A 23,780-nucleotide genomic window follows, 5' to 3' on the forward strand; every position below is an offset into this window, starting at 1 on the left:
TCACTCTGCTCTGCTCTGAGCTGAGGGGAAAACTTTCCTTGTATCCTACAACCTTTATCCAATGAGGAGAGAGAACGGCATAAAGGGGCGGTCCTCTCTGTGTGTGCAGCCAAGGGATGCACGTGAATGTGGTGACGTGGGGACGAGGGCCGGGACTGCTAACTCCATCGGCTGACAGGAAGTTAGCCAAAACGTCTGCTTTAATAAATGATTAAGTAATAATAAAAGTTGAATAATGTAATTAGTTATTATTATGTATGCATCACTAAGCATTAATTAACACATTAGTTTATATATTAATGCTTAATAATGTACTAACTAATATTAATTAAGGGACCCTTATTGTAAAGTGTTACCCCAATTTCTAATAATGTTTTTAATTAAAAAAACAACATTTTATTTATTATTTCTTATGTTTAAGTTTTGAAACTTATTCAGATTTGGGTGTAAAGTGAATTTATTCGTCAGTTAAATTCATACATTCATAGAATTATTATTTTTTTAAACATACAAGTTATTAAAAAGCAGGTTAATTAAAAAATGTTACATTTAGATGAAATATAAACAACAGGTAAAAAAAAACAAAGCAACAACATTTAGATAAAATATAGTTTGAGTGTTTCTGAGAGTTTGGTACAAAGATAAATGGTTTTATTAAGAAAGAAACAATATGCAGTTCATCATACAGTTCAACGTCCAACGTACAGGATACATGTGAGTAAAAAAACCAAAACAACAGCAATAATAATCATCAAGAGACTTGTATGTACAGGAAAGAGTCGCTACGTCGACTGTGTATAAATAAGTTCAGCGATGAACATCTGGAGGAGCTGGTGAGGAAATTTAAAAAAAAAATCAAAAAACAGCAACAACAGACGATGACACGATGAAAACTGTAACGACTCGTCAGTGTCCTGCACTGAGGGAATCAAACATGGGACCAACACGACGACGCTTCACAGTTCAACCAACGGCTGCAGCCGGATACTCGGCAGAGGAGGAGGAGGAGGAGGAGGAAGAAGAGGAGGTGGAGGAAGGGGAGAAAGGGGAGGAAGGAGATGAGAAGGAAGAGGAGGAGGAGAAAGAAGAAGAGGATGAGAAGGAAGAGGAGGAGGAGAAAGAAGAAGAGGAGGAGGAGGAAAGAGAGGAGGAGAAAGGGGAAGAGGAGAAAGAAGAAGAGGAGAGAGACGAAGAGGAGGAAGAAGAAGGGGAGAGGAAGAGGAGGAGAAAGAAGATGAGGAAGGAGAGGAGGAGGAAGAAGAGGAGGAGGAGGAAAGAGAGGAGGAGAAAGAAGAAGAGGAGAGAGACGAAGAGGAGGAAGAAGAAGGGGAGAGGAAGAGGAGGAGAAAGAAGAAGAGGAAGATGAGGAAGGCGAGGAGGAGGAGGAAAGAGGACGAAGAAGAGGGGAAGAGGAGGAAGAGGTGGAAGGAGAGAAGAGGAAGGAGAGGAGGAGGAGAAAGAAGAAGAGGTGGAGGAAGGAGAGGAGAAGGAAGAGGAGGAGGAGGAGAAAGAGGAAGAAGAAGAGGAGGAGGAAAGAGAGGAAGAGGAAGAGGAGGAGGAGAAAGAGGAAGAAGAAGAGGAGGAGGAAAGAGAGAAGAGGAGGAGGAGGACGAGGGGGAAGACAGATACAAGGTCCAGTCACTGAGGTGGAGGATCGACAGCTCAAACATGGAGCCTTGAACGCAGGTTTGATTCCAGCTGCAGCCCTTTAATTCATATCTGTCTCTGTAATTTAGCTTCAGTTTGGCCGATTATCTTTGTCATTAATTATCTTTGTCATTAATTATCTTTGTCATCAATTATCTCTTTTATTGTCTCAGTGACACTCAGAGCGGCTGCTGCTCCCGACCGACCCTGAACGCATCACCACCACCACCCCCCTGCTGCACCAGAGGGCGCCATGGAGCTTCGTCCACATAACACACCAGTGAACTCGTCTCATCTTCTCCTCAACAGGAACTTGGAGTTTCTTCACGGCTCCTTTTTTCTTTTGTTCTGTTTGGGAATAAAAAGTAAAAAAAAAAAAAACTAACTAAAACATCAAATGTAAAATCTACACGAGGAAACGAGTGAAGGTAAAACTCTCGTCCATTAAACTGAAGGACTGAAGATGTGAGGAATAAATAGGATAAAAACTCTTCAGGCCACTCGTCAGTCTCAGCGATGTGTTTAGTTCACTGCCCCTCCGTCCTTTAAGAGCGGAGTCAACAAATCACATTTAAACCTTTTTTTTTACTCTGAGGTGAAAAAGTTGAAAGAGCGTCGATAAAAAAACACAAAAACAACAAAACAGACGATGAAGATGAAGAGAAGTCAGGGAACATCAGGTAAGACGTGTATGAAGACGAGGAGGAGGAGGAGGTCACGACCTTTTCCTCGTGTCACTGGAAACAAACAGACGCCTTTTTTTTTTTTTTCCTTCACATTTTCCACATGTTGATTCACTGCAGACGATCAACAATAAGACGACGCGTCTGAATATTCACAGAGAAGCAGTGGAGAGGAAGTCGTGTTGATCGACATTTGGTTTTTTTTTTTAAAAAAAGAGTCGTGATGACGTTTGGTTTGAAACTTTGTGTGTCAAACTGGTTTCAATGTCGGTTCACATCGGTGTCGTTACTGCAGATCTCAGCCTGACGGTGACAACATGTGCAAAAATAAATAGGAGTGTAGCTGCACAGGAGGAGCCAAGTCTGAGGAAACCTAACTTGTGTGTTTGTTTTGTTTTTTTTCCTGAGAAGAAGCTGTGATTGATCCGAGTGTCAATAAATGGAGTAAAGCAGAAACAGATTCGGAGTCGCCTCGGATCTGTAGAGTCAACATATAAAAAAAAAATGAATGTCTTCGTTTTCCAGAAACTCCTCTTCATGGTCGAAACAAAAAACAACAAAAAAATCATCTTTTTAAGTCTCTGTGAGTCTCCGCGGCGACGGACTCTCACACGTTCCTACAACCGAAAAAGTCCATGCCGATGTATCGGGGGTAACCCTCCAACGAGTTCATCCCCACCGGGTCGAACTTCCAGTACTGACGTCCTCGGATGAAGTGAGCGTAGCCTGAAACAAACACAGAGGCCAGAAGAGTTCACTGAGTTAAATACGTTAAAGCTCCATACAGTATAAAGGTAGACGTTTGTGTTAAAGCTCCATACAGTATAAAGGTAGATGTTTGTGTTAAAGCTCCATACAGTATAAAGGTAGATGTCCATGTGTAGTGTGATTATAAAGCAGCTCTAGGTTCTATATTACTGTAATACTGGGAAAGTGTCAAAGCCTCAGTCCACAGAGAAATGCACACAGCCTGTATTCAGAAACTGAGCCTTAAAACCAGCCGTCAGGACTTCCTGTCACTTTGTGATGTCACAACAAAACAGTCACCTAAAGCCCCGTCCCCTCACCACCAGGACCCACCTTCCAACAACTTTGCAGGATTTTGTTTCTCTCAGTGTTTTATTCTGAAATCTGCTCTATTTCTTAAAATTTTGGATCACTCAGAAAACAGTCAGCCAATCAAAAGAGAGGCTCAGAGTTTCCTCTCTTCTGATTGGCTGACACTGATGTGTTGTTAGAGCTCCAGAGCTAAGAGAGGAGGTGGAAAATTACACTGAGATAGTTTTTAGATCTTCTCATGGATCAACCCTTCTTAATTGAGCCTTAAAACCAGCCGTCAGGACTTCCTGTCACTTTGTGATGTCACGGCAAAGCCCCGCCCCCTCACCACCTGGACCCACCATCCAACAACTGGTTTGTATTTGGGTTGTGTGTGTGGGATTTGTTTGGTTTAAATGTAATATCTTTAATTGGAGAGGTAATAATTGAGATTTCATCAAACAATCCCAAATTCTCAACGTCCTTCCCTCCAGGTTTGGGGTTTTGAACCGTACCGTAGATGTCCCTGAAGGCAGCGTCCACGTCGTCGGGGATGCCGCTCCAGTCCTTCATGCTGCGTGGGTACACCGACTCCACCCGGTTCTCGCGGGGGCTGAACCTCCAGTAGCTGCCTGACTTGAAGAAGTAGGTGTTGAAGTTGGCGTCGTGGCCCCAGCGCAACGACGCCTGGACCCCAGACACGGACAGACCGAGACCCCTGATGGACTCTGGGCCCCTGATCTGCCTCTCGGCATCGAACACCCAGTAGTTCTCACCTGCGAGAAGGACACGAGGTGAAGAACAGACAACGTTAACATCCCTGTTTCTCACTCAGTGGTTTTGACTCTTTAGCTGTTGACTGAAGGACCACCCACTCTATTGACGTCTTCAGAAGGACCGCCCACTCTATTGACGTCCACTGAAGGACTGCCCACTCTATTGACATCCATTGAAGGACCTCCCACTCTATTGACGTCCACTGAAGGACCTCCCACTCTATTGACATCTTTTGAAGGACCGCCCACTCTATTGACGTCCATTGAAGGACCGCCCACTCTATTGACGTCCATTGAAGGACCGCCTACTCTAATGACGTCCGTCGTCCACTGAAGGACCGCCCACTCTATTGACATCTTTGGAAGGACTGCCCACTCTATTGAAGTCTTTTGAAAGACTGCCCACTCTATTGAAGTCTTTTGAAAGACTGCCCACTCTATTGACGTCCACTGAAGGACCGCCCACTCTGTTGACATCTTTGGAAGGACCGCCCACTCTATTGACGTCCACTGAAGGACCGCCCCCTCTATTGACATCTTTTGAGGGACCGCCCACTCTATTGACGTCCACTGAAGGACCACCCACTCTGCTGACGTCCACTGAAGGACCTCCCACTCTATTGACGTCCACTGAAGGACCTCCCACTCTATTGACGTCCACTGAAGGACCGCCCACTTTACTGACGTCTTTTGAAGGACCGCCCACTCTATTGACGTCCACTGAAGGACCTCCCACTCTATTGACGTCCACTGAAGGACCGCCCACTCTACTGACATCTTTTGAAGGACCGCCCACTCCATTGACGTCAATAGAAAGACCAGCCCAATCTATTGACGTCTTTGGAAGGACCGCCCACTCTATTGACATCTTTGGAAGGACCGCCCACTCTTCTGGCGTTTTTTGAAGGACCGCCCACTCTTCTGGCATCTTTTGAAGGACCACCCACTCTATTGACGTCTTTGGAAGGACCGCCCACTCTACTGATGTCCACTGAAGGACCACCCACTCTACTGACGTCCATTGAAGGACTGCCCACTCTACTGACGTCTTTTGAAGGACCGCCCACTCTATTGACATCCATTGAAGGACCGCCCAATCTATTGAAATCTTTTGAAGGACCGCCCAATCTATTGACGTCTTTGGAAGGACCGCCCACTCTATTGACATCTTTGGAAGGGCCGCCCAATCTATTGACGTCCATTGAAGGACCGCCCACTCTACTGACGTCCACTGAAGGACCGCCCACTCTACTGACATCTTTTGAAGGACCCGCCCACTCTACTGACGTCTTTTGAAGGACCGCCCACTCTATTGACGTCTTTTGAAGGACCGCCCACTCTATTGACGTCTTTGGAAGGACCGCCCACTCTATTGACATCCATTGAAGGGCCTCCCACTCTACTGACATCTTTTGAAGGACCCGCCCACTCTACTGACGTCTTTTGAAGGACCGCCCACTCTATTGACGTCTTTTGAAGGACCGCCCACTCTATTGACGTCCGCTGAAGGACCGCCCACTCTATTGACGTCTTTTGAAGGACCGCCCACTCTATTGACGTCCGCTGAAGGACCGCCCACTCTATTGACATCTTTTGAAGGACCTCCCACTCTATTGACGTCTTTGGAAGGACCGCCCACTCTATTGACATCCATTGAAGGGCCTCCCACTCTACTGACGTCCACTGAAAGACCTCCCACTCTATTGAAATCTTTTGAACGACCGCCCACTCTATTGATGTCCACTGAAGGACCGCCTACTCTATTGACATCCATTGAAGGACCGCCCACTCTATTGAAATCTTTTGAAGGACCGCCCAATCTATTGACGTCTTTGGAAGGACCGCCCACTCTATTGACATCTTTGGAAGGACCGCCCACTCTATTGACGTCCATTGAAGGACCGCCCACTCTACTGACGTCCACTGAAGGACCGCCCACTCTACTGACATCTTTTGAAGGACCCGCCCACTCTACTGACGTCTTTTGAAGGACCGCCCACTCTATTGACGTCTTTTGAAGGACCGCCCACTCTATTGACGTCCGCTGAAGGACCGCCCACTCTATTGACATCTTTTGAAGGACCTCCCACTCTATTGACGTCTTTGGAAGGACCGCCCACTCTATTGACATCCATTGAAGGGCCTCCCACTCTACTGACGTCCACTGAAGGACCTCCCACTCTATTGACATCCAATGAAGGACCGCCCACTCTACTGATGTCCAATGAAGGACCGCCCACTCTATTGACGTCCACTGAAGGACCACCCACTCTATTGACATTCACTAAAGGACCGCCCACTCTATTGACGTCTTTTGAAGGACCACCCACTCTATTGACGTCCATTGAAGGACCTCCCACTCTACTGATGTCCACTGAAGGACCGCCCACTCTACTGACATCTTTTGAAGGACCCGCCCACTCTACTGATGTCTTTTGAAGGACCGCCCACTCTATTGACGTCCACTGAAAGATCGCCCACTCTACTGACATCCATTGAAGGACCTCCCACTCTATTGACATCCATTGAAGGACCTCCCACTCTATTGACGTCCATTGAAGGACCTCCCACTCTACTGACATCTTTAGAAGGACCGCCCACTTTACTGAGGTCTTTTGAAGGACCGCCCACTCTATTGACGTCCATTGAAGGACCTCCCACTCTACTGACGTCCATTGAAGGACCTCCCACTCTATTGACGTCCATTGAAGGACCTCCCACTCTACTGACATCTTTGGAAGGACTGTCCACTCTATTGACGTCTTTGGAAGGACCGCCCACTCTTCTGGCGTCTTTTGAAGGACCGCCCACTCTTCTGACGTCTTTGGAAGGACCGCCCACTCTACTGATGTCCACTGAAGGACCGCCCACTCTACTGACGTCCATTGAAGGACTGCCCACTCTATTGACGTCCACTGAAAAATTGCCCACTCTATTGACATCCACTGAAAAATTGCCGACTCTATTGACGTCTTTGGAAGGACCGCCCACTCCATTGACGTCTTTACTGACTTCCACTGAAGGACCGCCCACTCTATTTAAGTCTTTTGAAGGACCGCCCACTCTACTGACGTCTTTGGAAGGACCACCCACTCTATTGAAGTCTTTTGAAGGCCACCCACTCTACTGACGTCTTTGGAAGGACTGTCCACTCTATCGAAGTCTTCGGTAGGACCGCCCACTCTATTGAAGTCTTTTGAAGGCCACCCACTCTTCTGATGTTTTTGGAAGGACCACCCACTCTACTGACGTCCACTGAAGGACCGCCCACTCTCCTCCCCCTCACATGTAGCCATGTGACGTCTTCCCTTCTCACCTTGAAAGAACCAGATGTTCCCCGACTTGTCTTCAAAGGCGGCGTCGATGTTGTCAGGAATCCCCCTCCAGTGACGCGACGCCAGCGCCGGGTAGCCGCTCTGCAGATGTCCGTCCCTGATCCTCCAGACATAGCCCGACTTAAAGAAGAACAGCTCCCCTCGGATCATAGACACGGCATCAAAGTCCGTCTGGCAGGCGTCGGGCTGCAAGTGAAACACATCACTGGTTCATTTTGAAACTGAGACGTTCACGTTCCCAACAACAGAGGCTTTTACTGCAGCGGGATAAAGTGTTAAAGAGACGTTTTACTGCCTGGGAGGATCCAAAACTAAAGCAGTACCATGACTGAAGACGCTGAAGGAAGTATCAGTTACAAGTTTTACAACAGAGAAAATAATGGTGGTTAAACTGAAATCTGACTTTTGTCTTTGACCCTCATTCATCATCTCCGGCTCAAAAACATGTCTGTGATGTGGCGTCGCCTTCGAGATCTTTACTGTAAAAGACTCAAATGAGTTCACATCAACAGAACTTCAGCTTCTCTCCATTGTCCATTGCCTATTACTGTTGTTCTGTTTCTGTTTGAATTTTAGTTTTGTTGTTTGTTTAGATCTTACTGTACTTTAATTCTTCAGTATTTTTTTTAAAGTGGGGTTGTATGATCTACAAATAGCCCCTAAGTACTTTAATTGCAGTAGAAGACTCTCTGCACTCCTCCCGTTAGCAACGCCAGCCCATAGCCCTGCCCAGAGATTTACAACATACAGTGTTGTGAACAGACCCAAAGAAACAGCCTATTTTCACGGCCTAAAAGAGGTTTTACCTGAAAAAAAATACACAGTTCCATTGTTCGCTATAATATAATTTTGTCCAGCCCCTCAAAGTGCAGGAAAAACACAGTTTTTATTTGGACCTAACCAACTGCTGATCGGCGGGCACTAACCCTGGGTGGAGGGATACGTGAGTTTGGGCCTGTTCACAACACTGTATGTTGTAAATCTCTGGGCAGGGCTATGGGCTGGCGTTGCTAACGGGAGGAGTGCAGAGAGTCTGCTACTGCAATTAAAGTACTTAGGGGCTATTTGTAGATCATACAACCCCACTTTAAAAAAAAATGCTACAGTACTATCCCTTTAAGTCTCATATTCAGTTGTGTAAAAAATCGTTTCATCACTCCCCCACTCACATTGGTGACAATCTCGTTGGTCTCAGGGTTGGCGGGCGGTGGCGGTGGTGGTGGTGGGGGCGGGGGCGAGGGCAGCAGCCGCGGGTGGGCTCCGTACAGGTACTGGATGCCGTCTCTGTCGTCGTTGCTCAGCTTCAGCGGATATGAGAAGGAGTAGTAGGCGGACATGATGGCCCCCGGCTCGCGCGAGTGCTGCAGGCCCAGGACGTGCCCGAACTCATGGGCAGCAACCTGGAGAAGGTCTGTGCCTGCAGGGGGGGAAACAGGGGAGGGGAGGGGGGGGTGTTAGATAAACCTCAGAGGATGCACCACAACCACACCTGGCTCAGATGCCATCGGAGCTTCTGCAGGTATTTGTCATAACCTGCTTCTTTCAGAGGGTTTTTTCTTTTTTTCTTTTGGCAACCTGAACTGTGCCAACATCAAAGACACATAAAAATGTTCCTCGCTGCTTCCCGTCGCTGCTGAGCTGACTCACACTTTCCTCCTGACGAGACAGAAAGTTTCGCTTTGATAGCAATGAATGGTCGTAAATGGATTTAAGTGACAATGATGATCTCTGTGGGCGGATCCTGATTATTATGTTATGGCGCACTACGTAGTGAGTCTTATTGGGTATCAAATAAGTAAAAGTTTTGTTTTCAAAATAATCACAATGTCTACATGAACAAATTTAAATGTAAAGGAATCAGACTCTGGCTTCTTTTTATTATTGATATTAGGGTTTTTGTTTTTTTCCTCCATAATCACTCAAATGTGATTTAAACTTGTGACAAATCTGTATTTGAGGTTCAACTTTTTACTGTTTAAAGGGATAGTTCAACATTTTAGCAAATTGGCCCATTGCCATAATCCCTATAGTCATAGCAGTAGGTTTGTTACCTTTAATTGTCGGTGCAAGCTGTTTTTAGAACGGCGGATTTTAAGGAGCTACGCTACGGAGGCTCATGGGATTTCTTGGTTTCCCTCATCAAACTCATCAAATACACAATCCAACAACTCCAAAACGCTCTGGTGGACAAGTTGTGACCTGCACATTCACCACGTTATGAGATAATAACAGAACGTTACCAGACAGAGTTGTTTTAGAGGGGAATTCATCCAAAACAGCTGATGCGAACCTACTCCTAAAACTATAGGGATTATGGCAATGGGCCAATTTGCCAAAATGTTGAACTATCCCAATACATAACTTTGATTAATCTGAATGTCCTCAGTGCAGCTTTGAAGTAAAACTCCTGGAAAATGACAATTAATTGAAGAAAAATTGTTGTTTTCTCCACTAATGGAGAATAAATAACAGTTTCCCTTCTCTCTCTCTCTGTCTCTCTGTCTCTCTCTCTCTCTCTCTCTCTCTCTCCTCCTTCTACACCAGCCTCGCTCACCCATGTGGTTTCCCAGCGTCCAGGACTCGTCGTAGTCGAAGTGAATGTCGCCCTGTCGGTGCGTCCTGGGGAAGAAGGCGTGAGCCAGGATCCCTCCGGGGCCGTCGAAGGGCAGCGTGTCTCCGTGCCAGTACCTGCAGGTCCGTAAAACAAACGCTGCTGATGAGGAGGAAAACATCTATCTATCTATCTGTCTGTCTGTCTGTCTGTCTGTCTGTCTGTCTGTCTGTCTGTCTGTCTGTCTGTCTGTCTGTCCGTCTGTCCGTCCGTCCGTCCGTCCGTCCGTCCGTCCGTCCGTCCGTCCGTCCGTCCGTCCGTCCGTCCGTCCGTCCGTCCGTCTATCTATCTATCTACTGTATCTGTCTGTCTGCCTGTCTTTTTCCTTCTTTTTCTCTTTATTTATTTCTATTTACCCCTTCTCTCTGTCTTTTTCTTTCTTTTGACCCCTCTCTCTATCTCTGTCTTTTTTCTATCTATCCATCCCTCTCTCTCTGTCTTTTCTTTCTTTCTTTCTGTATTTTTTTCTATCTACCCTGTCTCTCTGTCTTTTTTCTTCCTTTCTACCCCTCTCTCTGTGTCTTTTTTCTTTCTTTCATTCTTTCTACCCCCGTTCTCTGTCTTTTTACTTCTTTCTTTTTCTTTTTATGTATTTCTTTCTATCAACCCCGTCTATCTATCTGTCTATCTATCTGTCTGTCTGTCTGTCTGTCTGTCTGTCTATCTATCTATCTATCTACATCGATAAATTATCCATTCATTTGGGTTCAGGTTGTTTTGTTTTGTGAAAATCAGTTTCCAAAAAAACCTAACAACAACAACAACAACAACTATGTCCATTTACGTAATTACGTAAGATGACTCATGTGTTTCCAGATGTTTCCAGATGTTTCCAGATGTTTCCAGATGTTTTCACCAGCCAGGTGTTGTGTTTCTCACCTGGCGAAGTCGATGCGGATGTCGGCCTCCCCGCTGTGGACCTCGGTGAAGGTGAGCGGGGTGACGTCGCTCCAGATCTTCAGAGCTTCACGGAAAACACTTCGAACCTTCTCCTCACCCAGCTGCCACGGAAACCTCACGATCCTACACACACACACACACACACACACACACACACACACACACACACACACACACACACACACACACACACCCACACACACACACACACACACACACACACACAGAGGATGTTAGGAGGTAGAGTAGCAGAGTGGGACCACCAACCTCACCTGCCTCACCCTGATCTGATCTCCCTCTGTGAGGTGGGAGGGGGCTCCAGAACAAAACACTGTATCATCATCGTCTTCTCTGAGATCAAACCACCCAGTGTGAGAGAGAGAGGTGGAGAAAAGACGACAGACGAGTGAAGCTGTGGTTGTTGTTGTTGCAACAACTGGATCAGCTGAGTATGAGGTTAAAAGTCGTTTCACACTGAGGGTCAAAAGTCAATGGGGGGAAAAATGCTGCAATATTTCATTATGTTAGCATGTTTCTGAAATGAAAATTGGAGACATTTTCAGCGCAGTGGTCAAAATTCAAATTAGATTAGATTAGATTAGATAAACTTTAACTTAAACTTGGGCAAAAGTGCACCGTGTAACAACAAGACATATAAGCAGCAATAAGCAGTGACAGACATAGCCTACATACAATGGACATAAGTACAACGACAGACTTACAAACGATAGACATGTGTATAGTGACAGACATACAGGCATAGACGTACAGACGAAGCAGCATTGTTATCATTATGAAATAAATAACAGGGGCAATTAGCCTACATGTTACAGTAATATATTTTGACAATGTGTATTATGTAAAGCAAATGAGCAGCCAATAAGAAGTTTTGGTCGTCCCAACTCAAGTTAGATTCCCAACTGTCACAGTCACTTCTAGCTACACATGCAACAGCATCAGCAAGACTGAACTACATTTACAAATGCTGCTGTATTATAATTAAAGAAAAGCCACCTCTGTTTAAAGGGAATAGTTCAACATTTTGGCTACAGCTATTTTTAGAACGGCGGAGCAGAGCCGTGAGCTGCTCAGAGCTACGCTACGGAGGCTCATGGGATTTCTTGGTTTCCCTCATCAAACTCATCAAATACACAATCCAACAACTCCACAACGCTCTGGTGGACAAGTTGTGAGCTGCACATTCACCACGCTATGAGATAATAACACAACGTTACCAGACAGAGTTGTTTTAGAGGGAAATTCATGCAAAACCACTGATGTGCGTTGCCTTCAGGGACAGTTTTTCATCAAGCAGTCTCTATATTTACCTCTAAAACACCATTTAAAGCTGCATGAGCTGTTTATTCTATCATATGCAGGATTTAACATCAAAGCTCAGCGTCTAACAATCAAAACCAGAGATAAAACAAAAACAACAGAACAGATGCCAGTGCTGATGGAGGCTTCTGCCACAAACAATGAAACACTTTCACACTCCTGGTTGGATTCTTAGCTGCTCTAACCACTGATACATGTTGTAACGTGATTTATTTAACATTAATTCAAACAAACTACATGGTATCACAGCAACCAAAAGTAAACAATTCTGCCGCGTATTCTGTAAAATCTGCAAAACACTGACAAACATCTGATCCTGTTCCTCATCAGTCGCTTCCTCAGCAAATAAGAGTGAAGAGGAAGTGGCTTGTAAAGGTAAAAGATGAAAATACAGATCAATATAATTTACATAAAATATAAATAATATGACCTGATGCCACAGGATAATAAACAGAAACATGTGATGATGTGAGTTTTAACCTTCATGTTGTTTTACTGCGGCTGTTATCAGCGTTTCGTCGACAGAAACAGGAAGCAGCAGGCTTTATGGGAAATGTGGTCTTAATTTACAAAAACATGAGCAATAAAAAAACAAAAAGCTCGACTCTCCACCACCGACACAGACACAGACACAGAGCTGAGGTCTGGAGCAGCTCTGCGTCAGTGTGTTTGTGCAAAAAAACCACACGCTGGTGCAAAGGTGTAAATATTTGTGCAGATTGTTGAAGTTTGACTTTTTCCTCGGTGCAAAGTTCACACAGCTCCGAATTCTTCAGCTTATCAGGTTTTGAACAAACAAACGACTCATCAGAGAAACACCTGAGTCCACTGAAGGAAGTCACTGTGTGTGAACCAGTCAGTGAACCAGTCTGTCAATCTGTTGAGTGGACGGACGCATATTGTCTCTGATCGTTGAAACATTTTTCTGAATGGACGATAAGTAAAAGTTTTATTATATTAAACCATATGAAATGATAATAAAGCAGGAAATAGTGCAGCTGTTGGGGGCAGATTGATCCCCGTTTGGTGCCACTTTTTCGACCTTTAATAGACTAACAATCAATTGATTTAATCTAAAATATATGATAAATTAATAAAATATAAGTAATGTGATCACTAGTTGCCTAAAATTGTTAAATTCTTTTAATTTTGATCAAACAGGAGGAAATAGTGTGTTTGTTGGGAACTATTTTCAGCAGTAGATTGATTTGGTTTTGGATGATAAAAGAGATCAATACAAATCTGATAAATTACGTCTTTCGTTGTAATTTCCATCACCGTTTCAGCCCTGTTAAAGGGATAGTTCACCCAAAATTCAAATTTCACTCATAATCTACTCACCCTCATGTCGACTAAGAGCTGTGAGAATTTTCAGAGTCCTCCGTGCCTTCTCTGAGTTACGGGGGGGTCCACGCAGCAGTATTTGTCCATATAATGGTTGTGAATGGATACCAACTTTCTTCGTAACAAAAAGACACACCAAAAAACATCAAAATACCTCCATAGTGCTCGTCTGTAAAGTCCCTCTTGTATTGAAGCCCCAATATGAGAAGTCTATATTTTAAGCTTGTTTGTAGCGGAAGCTCCCGGTGTCTCAGTTCACTGCTCGTCCTGTGTCAGTGCAAATCTCGCGTGATTTGCACTGACCGGCGGAACTATTTCTCATGTCGTATTGAAGCCCTTCAATACAAGAGGGACATTACAGACGAGCAGTATGGAGGTATTTGGATGTTTTTTGGTGTATCTTTTTGGACGAAGAAAGTTGGTATCCATTGACAACCATTATATGGACAAATACTGCTGTGCGGACCCCCCTATAACTCAGAGAAGGGACGGAGGACTCTGAAAATTCTCACAGCTCTTAGTCGACATGAGAGTGAGTAGATAATGAGTGAAATTTGAATTTTGGGTGAACTATCCCTTTAAAGTTTAGCAGCACCTGAACGTACCTGAACGCACCATTTCAGTTCTGTAAACAGCCGTTAAGTTCATGCCTCTCTGGCCTGAAGTTCACTTTGTCGTGATCGTGCTTCACCACATCACTCAGGTGTCACTGTCGTCTTTTATTGGTCCGATCCAGCAGAAAGTCTGTGGCCGGTGCTGCTAATAAAAGCCCTCACCCCACCATCCCCACCCCTCTCTGCCAGCCTTAATATACTGTTAAGTTAAAGAATGGCTACAATGAAAGGGACCCCAGGAGACAGAGACAGAGGCAGCAGCAGCAGACGACCGCCAGACACTCGATGGTGCCGAGGCCTCAGATGAAAGAAAACCAGCACCTCTTTGTTTTTTTTTCTTCACAATCATAACTTCAACGACTTTGTTTTCTCTCAGTGATGTATGTAGGAAACCATTTTACATTTCCTCCCCAGAGTTCAACATTCAGATTTAAAGTTTAAAAAAGGCTGACTACGTCTCTCTTTAAAGCTGCTGTAACAGAGTGTTCGGCCACTTGGGGGCAGCAGAGACGTCTCACAACACTAATAGTTCTGTATGAAGCCAAAGCGCTCAGTCATTTGGATGCTGTGTGTAAATTTTCCGTTTTTCTGAGCTATTTTTTAAAAAAAATAGTTGATGTGAACTTTAAAATAAGAGATTAAAGGTTCAGATGTCCAAAGAGGCCACGTACTACTCGATTGTTCTGGTGCTGATTCTGATAACAGAGAACTTTTTACATGATATGGTGATGTAGTGGTTAGTTAAGTCGCCTCACAGCAAAGGGTTCTGGGTTCAAACCCGTGAAGTTGGATTCTCTCTAGCTTCCTGCCATAGTATAGAAGACTTACACATTAGGTTAACCCTTAGGTTAACCCTAAAATTGCCCATTGGTTTCAATGAGAGGTTGTTTGTCTCTAAAGTTTCCAACATTTTCAGGAACTCAAAGTTTGCTGTTTCCAAATTGGATGGATTCACATACTATGTAAAAACAATGTAAGTTAAAGCACTGCGCCTCCGGTCCAGTAGGTGGCGGTAAGAAGAAGTAGAAGGCTTCACAACAACGACGATGCAATAACGATGACGGCCATTTCTACAACATCGCAGTTGCCTGTTAATCTGTTTCCATTTTTTCATGTTTTCCTCTCGCCCAACCTTGTAGATGTTTTGGCGCAGATCATCTGTCAAACTGCAGCAAAAACTCAACTCAACTCCACCAATCAGAAATGTTGGGCATTGCAGACCACACCCCCAAAACTTCCCCAACCTCCGGAGAGTTTAGATCAATTAATCCAAAACTTAATTTAGACCCTGGTTTCTCAGCTTAACTCTACTACATTTGTACACTGCAAAAACTCAAAATCTTACCAAGAATTTTTGTCTTATTCCTAGTCAAAATGTCATTTCTAGTCAAAACAAATCTCATTATACTTCAAATAAGACTCAACACATTTAAAAAGTAGCTTGTTTTTAGACCCTTTTTTTTACTTCTTTCAAGAATATTTTCACTTGAAATAAGTAAAAAAAAATCTGATAGTGGATCAAGTTTTTCTTTCTTATTACAAGCACAAAAAAACTTGCTTTCACTGGCAGATTTATCTACTTATCTCAAGTGAAAATTTGTTTGAAACAAATGAAAATGATCTAAAAACAAGTTCATTTTTAGGTGATGATTCTTATTTTGAGTGAAAAGAGTTTAGTTTTGACTAGAAATGAGACATTTTGGCAAGAAATATGACAAATATTCTTGGAAAGATTTTGAGTTTTTGCAGTGTACCTTTATTAACCAGCTCCTAGTGAGTCCTAGTGGTGTGTGTGGATCAGCAGATCTGTACCTGTAGGTCAAGTCCGTCTTCTCCAGACGTCCTCCGTACAGGACGAAGCGTCTCTGGCGCTGTCGTCCTCGGTGGTGCACCTCCCTCTGGGCGGGGTAGTCCGGCACGCCGCATCTGGGTCGGTTCCACCCGTTGTTGTTGGCCGTGCTGTTGGACAAACTGGTCTCCTTCACTAACTCCTGAGCGTGAGCCGCCTTCCCTCTCTTCTTCAGGTCCGGGGATTTTTCAGAGACCTGGAACAACAAGGAGGAGAAAATGAAACCAAATAAACAAAGATGCTACACATTCTAAACCTCTAAAACTACTACGATATACACTACCATGCATTTTAACCGAGTCAGACGTAACATGAACCTCTAATTTAGCAGAATATTAGGATTCCGGGACTGATATATGGTACAAGGAAGCCAGTGAGTAAGTCCATGGGTCCAAATTTGGATTCCACATAGTGAAAAATGTATTATTTGACACCAAGATCATTCAAATAGGACAAGTTTTTGGGATTGTATTCCGAAATGCAATATTACTGTATATTCAATGGCGGCCATCTTGAAAAATGGCCGCCATCTTTCATTTTTAGGTGGCTAACGGGTTTTATGTGTGCCAATTTTGGTGCTTGTTTCCAGAAATGAACAATCCTCCTGTAATTTGCAGTTATCTGCCCCACTAAAACGGGGGAAAGACACAAAACATAAAGGTTGAAGAGCAAAACGAGAAGAAGCGTTGCCCTGGAGACCATATAGCCTAGCCTAGCGACCTGAGGTGAACCAGCATCTGAACTCTTCATCTTTATGACGCCGCAGATTTAGAATCAGGTCAGGGAAACACTCACACACACAGTTGCCCCAGTTGAAGACACACTCGGTCCCAAAGTGTCCCATTATCGTCAATGCCCCACCCCCACCCCTCCACCCCCACCTCTCCTTCCACATCCAGAGGAAATGGCTCTGCTCATTTCCACAGGAGTAAATTACAGAGGCGTACTGTCCACACCTCCTCATCTGCCTCAGTCCTCGGCCTGGAAACCAAAACCACATCTGCAGCTCCGCGGTTAACGGGCGGCGTTTTGTTGGGTGTTCTCCCGCTATCGCACAATTACAGTACGTGCATTTCCTGTGTTTCCGCTCCCCGCCACTCAGAGCAACCTGTGGGAAAAGACGCTATCGATACATTGTGTTGAGATGGAACTCATTAGAGCTCATCTTCATCTGATCAGATGGAGCTTCCCACAGCTTCTCTGTTACATAATCTCTCTGGGGCGATCGGGACCTCCACGGCTCTGACCTCAACAACAACAACACAACACAAACAACCTCACAACATGTCGCACAGTTAGCATTGTTAGCAACATCACATGTTGCAGTTGAAGCACCGGTGTGTTAGGGTTACTTTTTACGTCAACAACTGAATGAGAAACTATGAATATTTTTCACTTTGACAATAAAAATGTCCAGATTTTCTTCTTCTCCGGTGTTTCTATTTTGAAGGAGCTCTATTAACAACAGGTTGGTGTCAGCCAATCAGAAGACAGGAGGCTCTGAGCTTCTCTTCTGATTGGCTAAAGTGATCCAAAATAAAAAATATAGAGCAGATTTCAGAATAAAACACTCAGAGAAACCAAATCCTGCAAAGTTGTTGTATGGATGGTGGGTCCAGGTGGTGAGGGGGCGGGGCTTAGCTGTGACATCACAAAGTGACAGGAAGTCCTGACGGCTGGTTTTAAGGCTTCCGAATACAGGCTGTGTGCATTTCTCTGTGGACTGAGGCTTTGATACTTTCACAGTATTAATATAGAACCTAGAGCTGCTTTATAATCACACTACACATGGACATCTACCTTTATACTGTATGGAGCTTTAACACAAACATCTACCTTTATACTGTATGGAGCTTTAACACAAACATCTACCTTTATACCGTATGGAGCTTTAACACAAACGTCTACCTTTATACTGTATGGAGCTTTAACACAAACATCTACCTTTATACCGTATGGAGCTTTAACACAAACGTCTACCTTTATACCGTATGGAGCTTTAACACAAACGTCTACCTTTATACCGTATGGAGCTTTAACACAAACATCTACCTTTATACTGTATGGAGCTTTAACACAAACGTCTACCTTTATACTGTATGGAGCTTTAATACAAACATCTACCTTTATACTGTATGGAGCTTTAACACAAACGTCTACCTTTATACTGTATGGAGCTTTAATACAAACATCTACCTTTATACCGTATGGAGCTTTAACACAAACGTCTTCTGTTGAGTTAATGCCGTCACCATGTTCATGAAATATACAATAACTGAAAACAGGATGTTTATCTGAATGAAGTTACAATCCTGTTTTTGTTGTGTTTAGAGCAGCTACACCCTCCAACCCCCCCACTCCCCTCCTCCCTCCCTCCCCCCTCCCTCCCTCAGCCCGTGCAGGACTCAAACTGTGTCGTTGTTGTAGGTTATGGGGAACAAAACGCAGCAGGATTTGTGGAATGTGCTCCAGACTGCAGTAACACACTGACTGATGGGTCTGCATCCCAGAACAAACAGAACACACCTCCACCTCCACCTCCACCCCTCTGCTGCGTTTCACTCTGTTTTAAAAGGAACATTTTTTTAGCTGCTGCATTTTCCGTCGACGGTGCAACAGATCCGCTCAACAGACAACAGGACCCTCAGATAAACAACAAAAAACAAAATCTTATCAAGCTGCGCCGCTGCAGGTCTGAAGCGTATCAGAGGAAAACAAAACCTGCATGGAATTCAAGCTCCATTTGTTTGCCTCTGTTTTGTTTTTTTTTTGTTTTTTTTTACATGTATCCCCCCTGAAGCTGATAGAGTCACTGAGTTCATGGAGCTTTACAGAAACTCAGGAGCTGCAGAAACTTCACAGGGAAGAAACAGTGACATTATTATAAATGATCTGCTGGTTTAGAGATTAGATTAAAAACTAGAAAATTTCCTCTCGGGAAATTTTGAATGGGCCACGGGAGCTACTGCGGGTTGTGCCATCTCTGTCAACATGGGAATCAAACCCACGATCTTAAGGTCAAGACAGAGCTGATCAGACAGACACATGATCATCTTTCTATAAGCACTGATATGGAGGAGCTGTAACCACATTAGGTTACCTGTGTGTGTGTGTGTGTGTGTGTGTGTGTGTGTGTGTGTGTGTGTGTGTGTGTGTGTGTGTGTGTGTGTGTGTGTGTGTGACTGTAATCACATGAAGCTGGCTCTAGAGTCTGTGTGTGTGTGTGTGACTGACTTGACACATAGTTAGTTAGTAGCTGCATCCTGTGTCAGTCTGATTTAGCTGTGTCTGTGTTTATAAACATTTAAACGAGCGCCAGGTGGATTGTTTATGAAGTTAACGAGCCCTGGCCTGAGGATCAAAGAGGTTACCACGGCGATAGGGGCCCCCGCAGGCTGAGACAGACAGAAACGTGGAGAAAAACAGCCATTTTCTGCCTCTAAACCGGTCTCACAATTAGGCCTAGCATGAGAAAACGGTAACTCCTATCAGAACAAAACACAGATCAACGTTGCTCTAAGGACTTACTGAAAATTTCGGTACGATTTGGTGTTTCTACAGTAAATATTTTGGCGACGCTGGCAGTTTTAAAACATCAGGCCGTTCTGCTCCTCTCAGAAAATATTTGTATTGGACTCAATGAGGAGCAGGGACAGACGTGGCCGCACTCAGAGGCTGATTCTGTCAATTCTGTAAGTCTCTCTGATATTTTGAGCACATGACATGAGAGATAACAAGTTTGTCTTACAAATTCTGAAAAAATTATGTCTGTAGAGTGTAAATTGTGGCCGTGGTCACAGTTTATCCAGAAAAAATACAGAATGTTTCTTCACTCTCTCCCACTCTAACCGATGATGTCACGCACTCTGACACGAACATTCTGTCCAATACACACCCATTATAATCTCATAATTTCTCCAAAAATGATCATGGTCATTGATCAGGGATTGATCAAAAACTATATGACCTATCAAAACGTGGAGTAATACGACAATACACAAGACTTGTGTCTACTGTTTAAAGTTTAAATGGAGTCTCTAGGTGAAAGTATGCCTGAGCAGTAGACGTTTGTTAAACTCCAATGATTGGTCTTTTTTTCCCGCCCGTCCCATTGACTTACATGCAAAAATTTTGCGCAGTAAATCGCGACTTACGTCGCGAAATATTCGTACACTGTTGAGAAAAGTAATAGCACAGCGATCCCGATCAAGCCGCACGTTTTGATATATAATATGTCCTGCAACTCTTCGAGTTGCAGGACTAGTAGCGGACCGAAAGTCGGCCGGAAGTGGAAAAATAACTAGAAAAAGCATTTCCAAGAATGGAAATGGTGTGACTGCTGATAGCAACTGAACGCTGTTGCAGAATTAGCAAATAGTGCAAGCAGTGATCACCATACAAATGTTTGACCAAGGTCGGAATCGAACCCACAATCTCATGGTCATTAGACTTCCACTCTGCCTCTAGGCCACGGTGCACACACAGTTGCAGAGACTGTTGTCTGTTAATGATCTGCACACTGTCTCACTCTGACATCAAGAAAGCTTGAGAGTCAAGCTTGAATGACTTAGAATGAAAATTTCTGTGAATTTCAGGCTGAGAGCAGCAGTTTCAACATGAAGCAAGTTATCAGAAGTCAACAGAGGACAACTGGGAAAATAATTCACTATAATTGTTGTTGAGGCAAGATTTGAACCAGCAAACTTCAGGTCTCCAGACCAGCAAGCTAACCACTAGGCTACAGACAGAGACAGTATGTGAGGGGTAAAGAAAACCTTTGATAAGAGGATCACTGGCTTCTGCTTAAAAAAAAAAGTAAGGAATCGAACCCATGACCTCATGATCAATAAACCTTTACTCTGCCACTTCGCCACAGAGAGCACAGACATAAGCATGTTTCAGACAGAGTTGTGGAGAATTCTCAGCATTGGGCTGAATGAGAGCAGAGAGCTCCCTGGCTGCATTTAAAAAATATTTTAAATTATTATCTAAGTCTCTTTGCATTTTTGACCAGAATTTTAGCCAGAAGACAAGTGTGGCTACAAAACTGGAGAAAATAATTTGTCTAGAGTTTAATTTGCAGAAAAAGTTAAATATTTGAAAAAGTATAAATAGTTAACAAGAGAAAAGTAATGCCGATAAAGTTCAAAAAAAGCTGCACGTTTTGATATATGAATTGTTGAAATAGCACAACACCTAACACACTAACCATATGGCCACAGAGAACCTGAGTTACAATGAGCTTTATACTATGAGGAATCAAAGACTGTCCAATGACAGCTGAATAATTGGAATCAAAAGTCAAGCAATGAAGTGAAAAGACTGAGGCAGGAATCGAACCCATGACCATATGATCATTAAACCTTTACTCTGCCACTCGGCTACAGAGAGCACACAGCTTTCAAAGCTGTTGTCATTCATTGTAATGTGATGATGTGCTGCAAACTGGTATGAGTAATCAAGGAGATAACAAACACCTGTAACCAATTGAAGGCGGGGGAGGAGAGCAGAATTGAACATAACATAACAAGAATTCTTCCCTTGGATTCGAACCAGTGACCTTAGGGTTGGCAGGCAGTTACCCTAACCCCTACACTACAGTGGAGTTGTGAAGAAGAGAGGTTGAGACTTTGATGAATGTGAGATTTTTTGTGAAAAAGTTAAATATTTGAAAAAGTATAAATAGTTAAAAAGAGAAAAGTAATGCCGATAAAGTTCAAAAAAAGCTGCACATTTTGATATATGAATTGTTGAAATAGCACAAAGTATGAAGGACTAGAAGAAGACCGTAAAAAGGCGGAAGAAAATGGCCAAACAGAAGAACAATAGTGTGACTGCTTCAGCAGTCACACTAACTAGAAAAAGCATTTCCAAGAATGGAAATGGTGTGAATGCAATGCTGAATGAGCTGAAGAAAGAAAGAAAGAAAGAAAGAAAGAAAGAAAGAAAGAAACAAACAAACAAACAAACAAACAAACAAACAAACAAACAAACAAACAAACAAACAAACAAACAAACAAACAAACAAAGAAGTAAAAAGACATAAATGGAGTGAAAGAAAGAAAGAAAAACAAAGGAAGAGAAAAGGAGTAGAAAGAAAGAAAGAAAGAAACAATCAAGCAAACAAAGAAGTAAAAAGACAGAAATGGAGTGAAAGAAAGAAAGAAAGAAAGAATAGATAGATCAGAGGGGTTAAAAAATAGGGAGGGGTACAGATAGATAGATAGATAGATAGATAGATAGATAGATAGATAGATAGATAGATAGATAGATAGATAGATAGATAGATAGATAGATAGATAGATAGATAGATAGATAGATAGATAGATCAGAGGGGTTAAAAAATAGGGAGGGGTATAGATAGATAGATAGATAGATAGATAGATAGATAGATAGATAGATAGATAGATAGATAGATAGATAGATAGATAGATAGATAGATAGATAGATCAGAGGGGTTAAAAAATAGATAGATAGATAGATAGATAGATAGATAGATAGATAGATAGATAGATAGATAGATAGATAGATAGATAGATAGATAGATAGATAGATAGATAGATAGATAGATAGATAGATAGATAGATAGATCAGAGGGGTTAACAAATAGGGAGGGGTATAGATAGATAGATAGATAGATAGATAGATAGATAGATAGATAGATAGATAGATAGATAGATAGATAGATAGATAGATAGATAGATAGATAGATAGATAGATAGATAGATAGATCCTATGTCCTAGGCTCCACCTGGAATTACACTACTATTTATAGAGGTGGAAAGGTTAAATGTCTGAACTGAAATTCATGAGAAAAATATAAATTGTTGGAGATGTTTACATCAAAAGTATAAAATAATTGAGAGGCTGATGAATTTGAGCTGAAAACCTGTGTGTGTGTGTCTGGGTGTGTGAGTCTGACGGTCTCTCTGTCTGTGTGTACATGTGCAGAAAGTAAAACTGTTGATAAGCGCCACAGAACTCCTCTCTCCCTAATGATCTGATTGATTACACCTGTGTGGCAGCCTGCCCTCAGAAGTTACCATGGCGACTACCATGCTTACATTTTACTGTATGGAACAGTGTTGTGTTTGTGTGTTTGTCTGTTTGTGTATGCGTGCATGTGTGACTGTGTGTGAGTGTCTGTGTGTGTCTGTCTGTGTGAGTGTGATGCCTGTGTTTGTGCGTGGACATCCTCTGTCAGTCTGGTTTATCATGTGTGTGTGTGGGGCTGTGTTTAAAAACATCTTAACGAGCGGCCAGGCTGCACCTGCACTGTTCTATTAATAGACATGATAACGAGCTGGCCCCAACAGCTGGACCAACTGCACACAGAGCAGAGCAGAGCAGAGAGATTTGAGCTCTGTGCAGCTTCCCAAAACAGCCCAGTAAAAGAGAACCGTAACTCTTATCAGAATGTGGTCCTGACCATCGGGGCAAGGAGACCTTCCTGAGCGAGCCAATGTGCATTAAATGTTTGTAGGGCAAAAACTTTTCTTGCCGTCGCAAGGTAGAAAAGGGGGGCATTTCTGTTTTTCTAAAAAAATCAGCTCCTACTTTTATATTGAAGTGGATGAGCCACTGGAGCGGGTCTAGCTGGACAATTAAGCTCATTGAGACAATTCTGTAAGTCTGTCTGCTGTTT

At 43.3% G+C, this 23,780-nt stretch overlaps 1 protein-coding gene across 1 annotated transcript in view; it reads right to left on the reverse strand.

Moving 5' to 3' along the window:
* Positions 1-2,929: 2,929 nt before the first annotated feature.
* mmp11a (matrix metallopeptidase 11a) overlaps positions 2,930-23,780 on the reverse strand; it is a 46,677-nt gene continuing 25,826 nt past the window's right edge. Inside the window, exons 2-8 of the mRNA XM_085788043.1 lie at positions 16,099-16,331; positions 10,970-11,113; positions 10,034-10,167; positions 8,658-8,896; positions 7,461-7,665; positions 3,884-4,144; positions 2,930-3,056 (exon numbers count right to left, since the gene is read on the reverse strand). Coding sequence (XP_085644169.1) covers positions 2,938-3,056; positions 3,884-4,144; positions 7,461-7,665; positions 8,658-8,896; positions 10,034-10,167; positions 10,970-11,113; positions 16,099-16,331 — 1,335 coding nt within the window. The 3' untranslated portion in view covers positions 2,930-2,937. The remainder of the gene's footprint in view (positions 3,057-3,883; positions 4,145-7,460; positions 7,666-8,657; positions 8,897-10,033; positions 10,168-10,969; positions 11,114-16,098; positions 16,332-23,780) is intronic.

The sequence above is a fragment of the Trachurus japonicus genome, chromosome 9 (assembly GCF_045865225.1).
Source record: "Trachurus japonicus isolate A0001 chromosome 9, Traja_1.0".
NCBI lineage: Eukaryota > Metazoa > Chordata > Actinopteri > Carangiformes > Carangidae > Trachurus > Trachurus japonicus.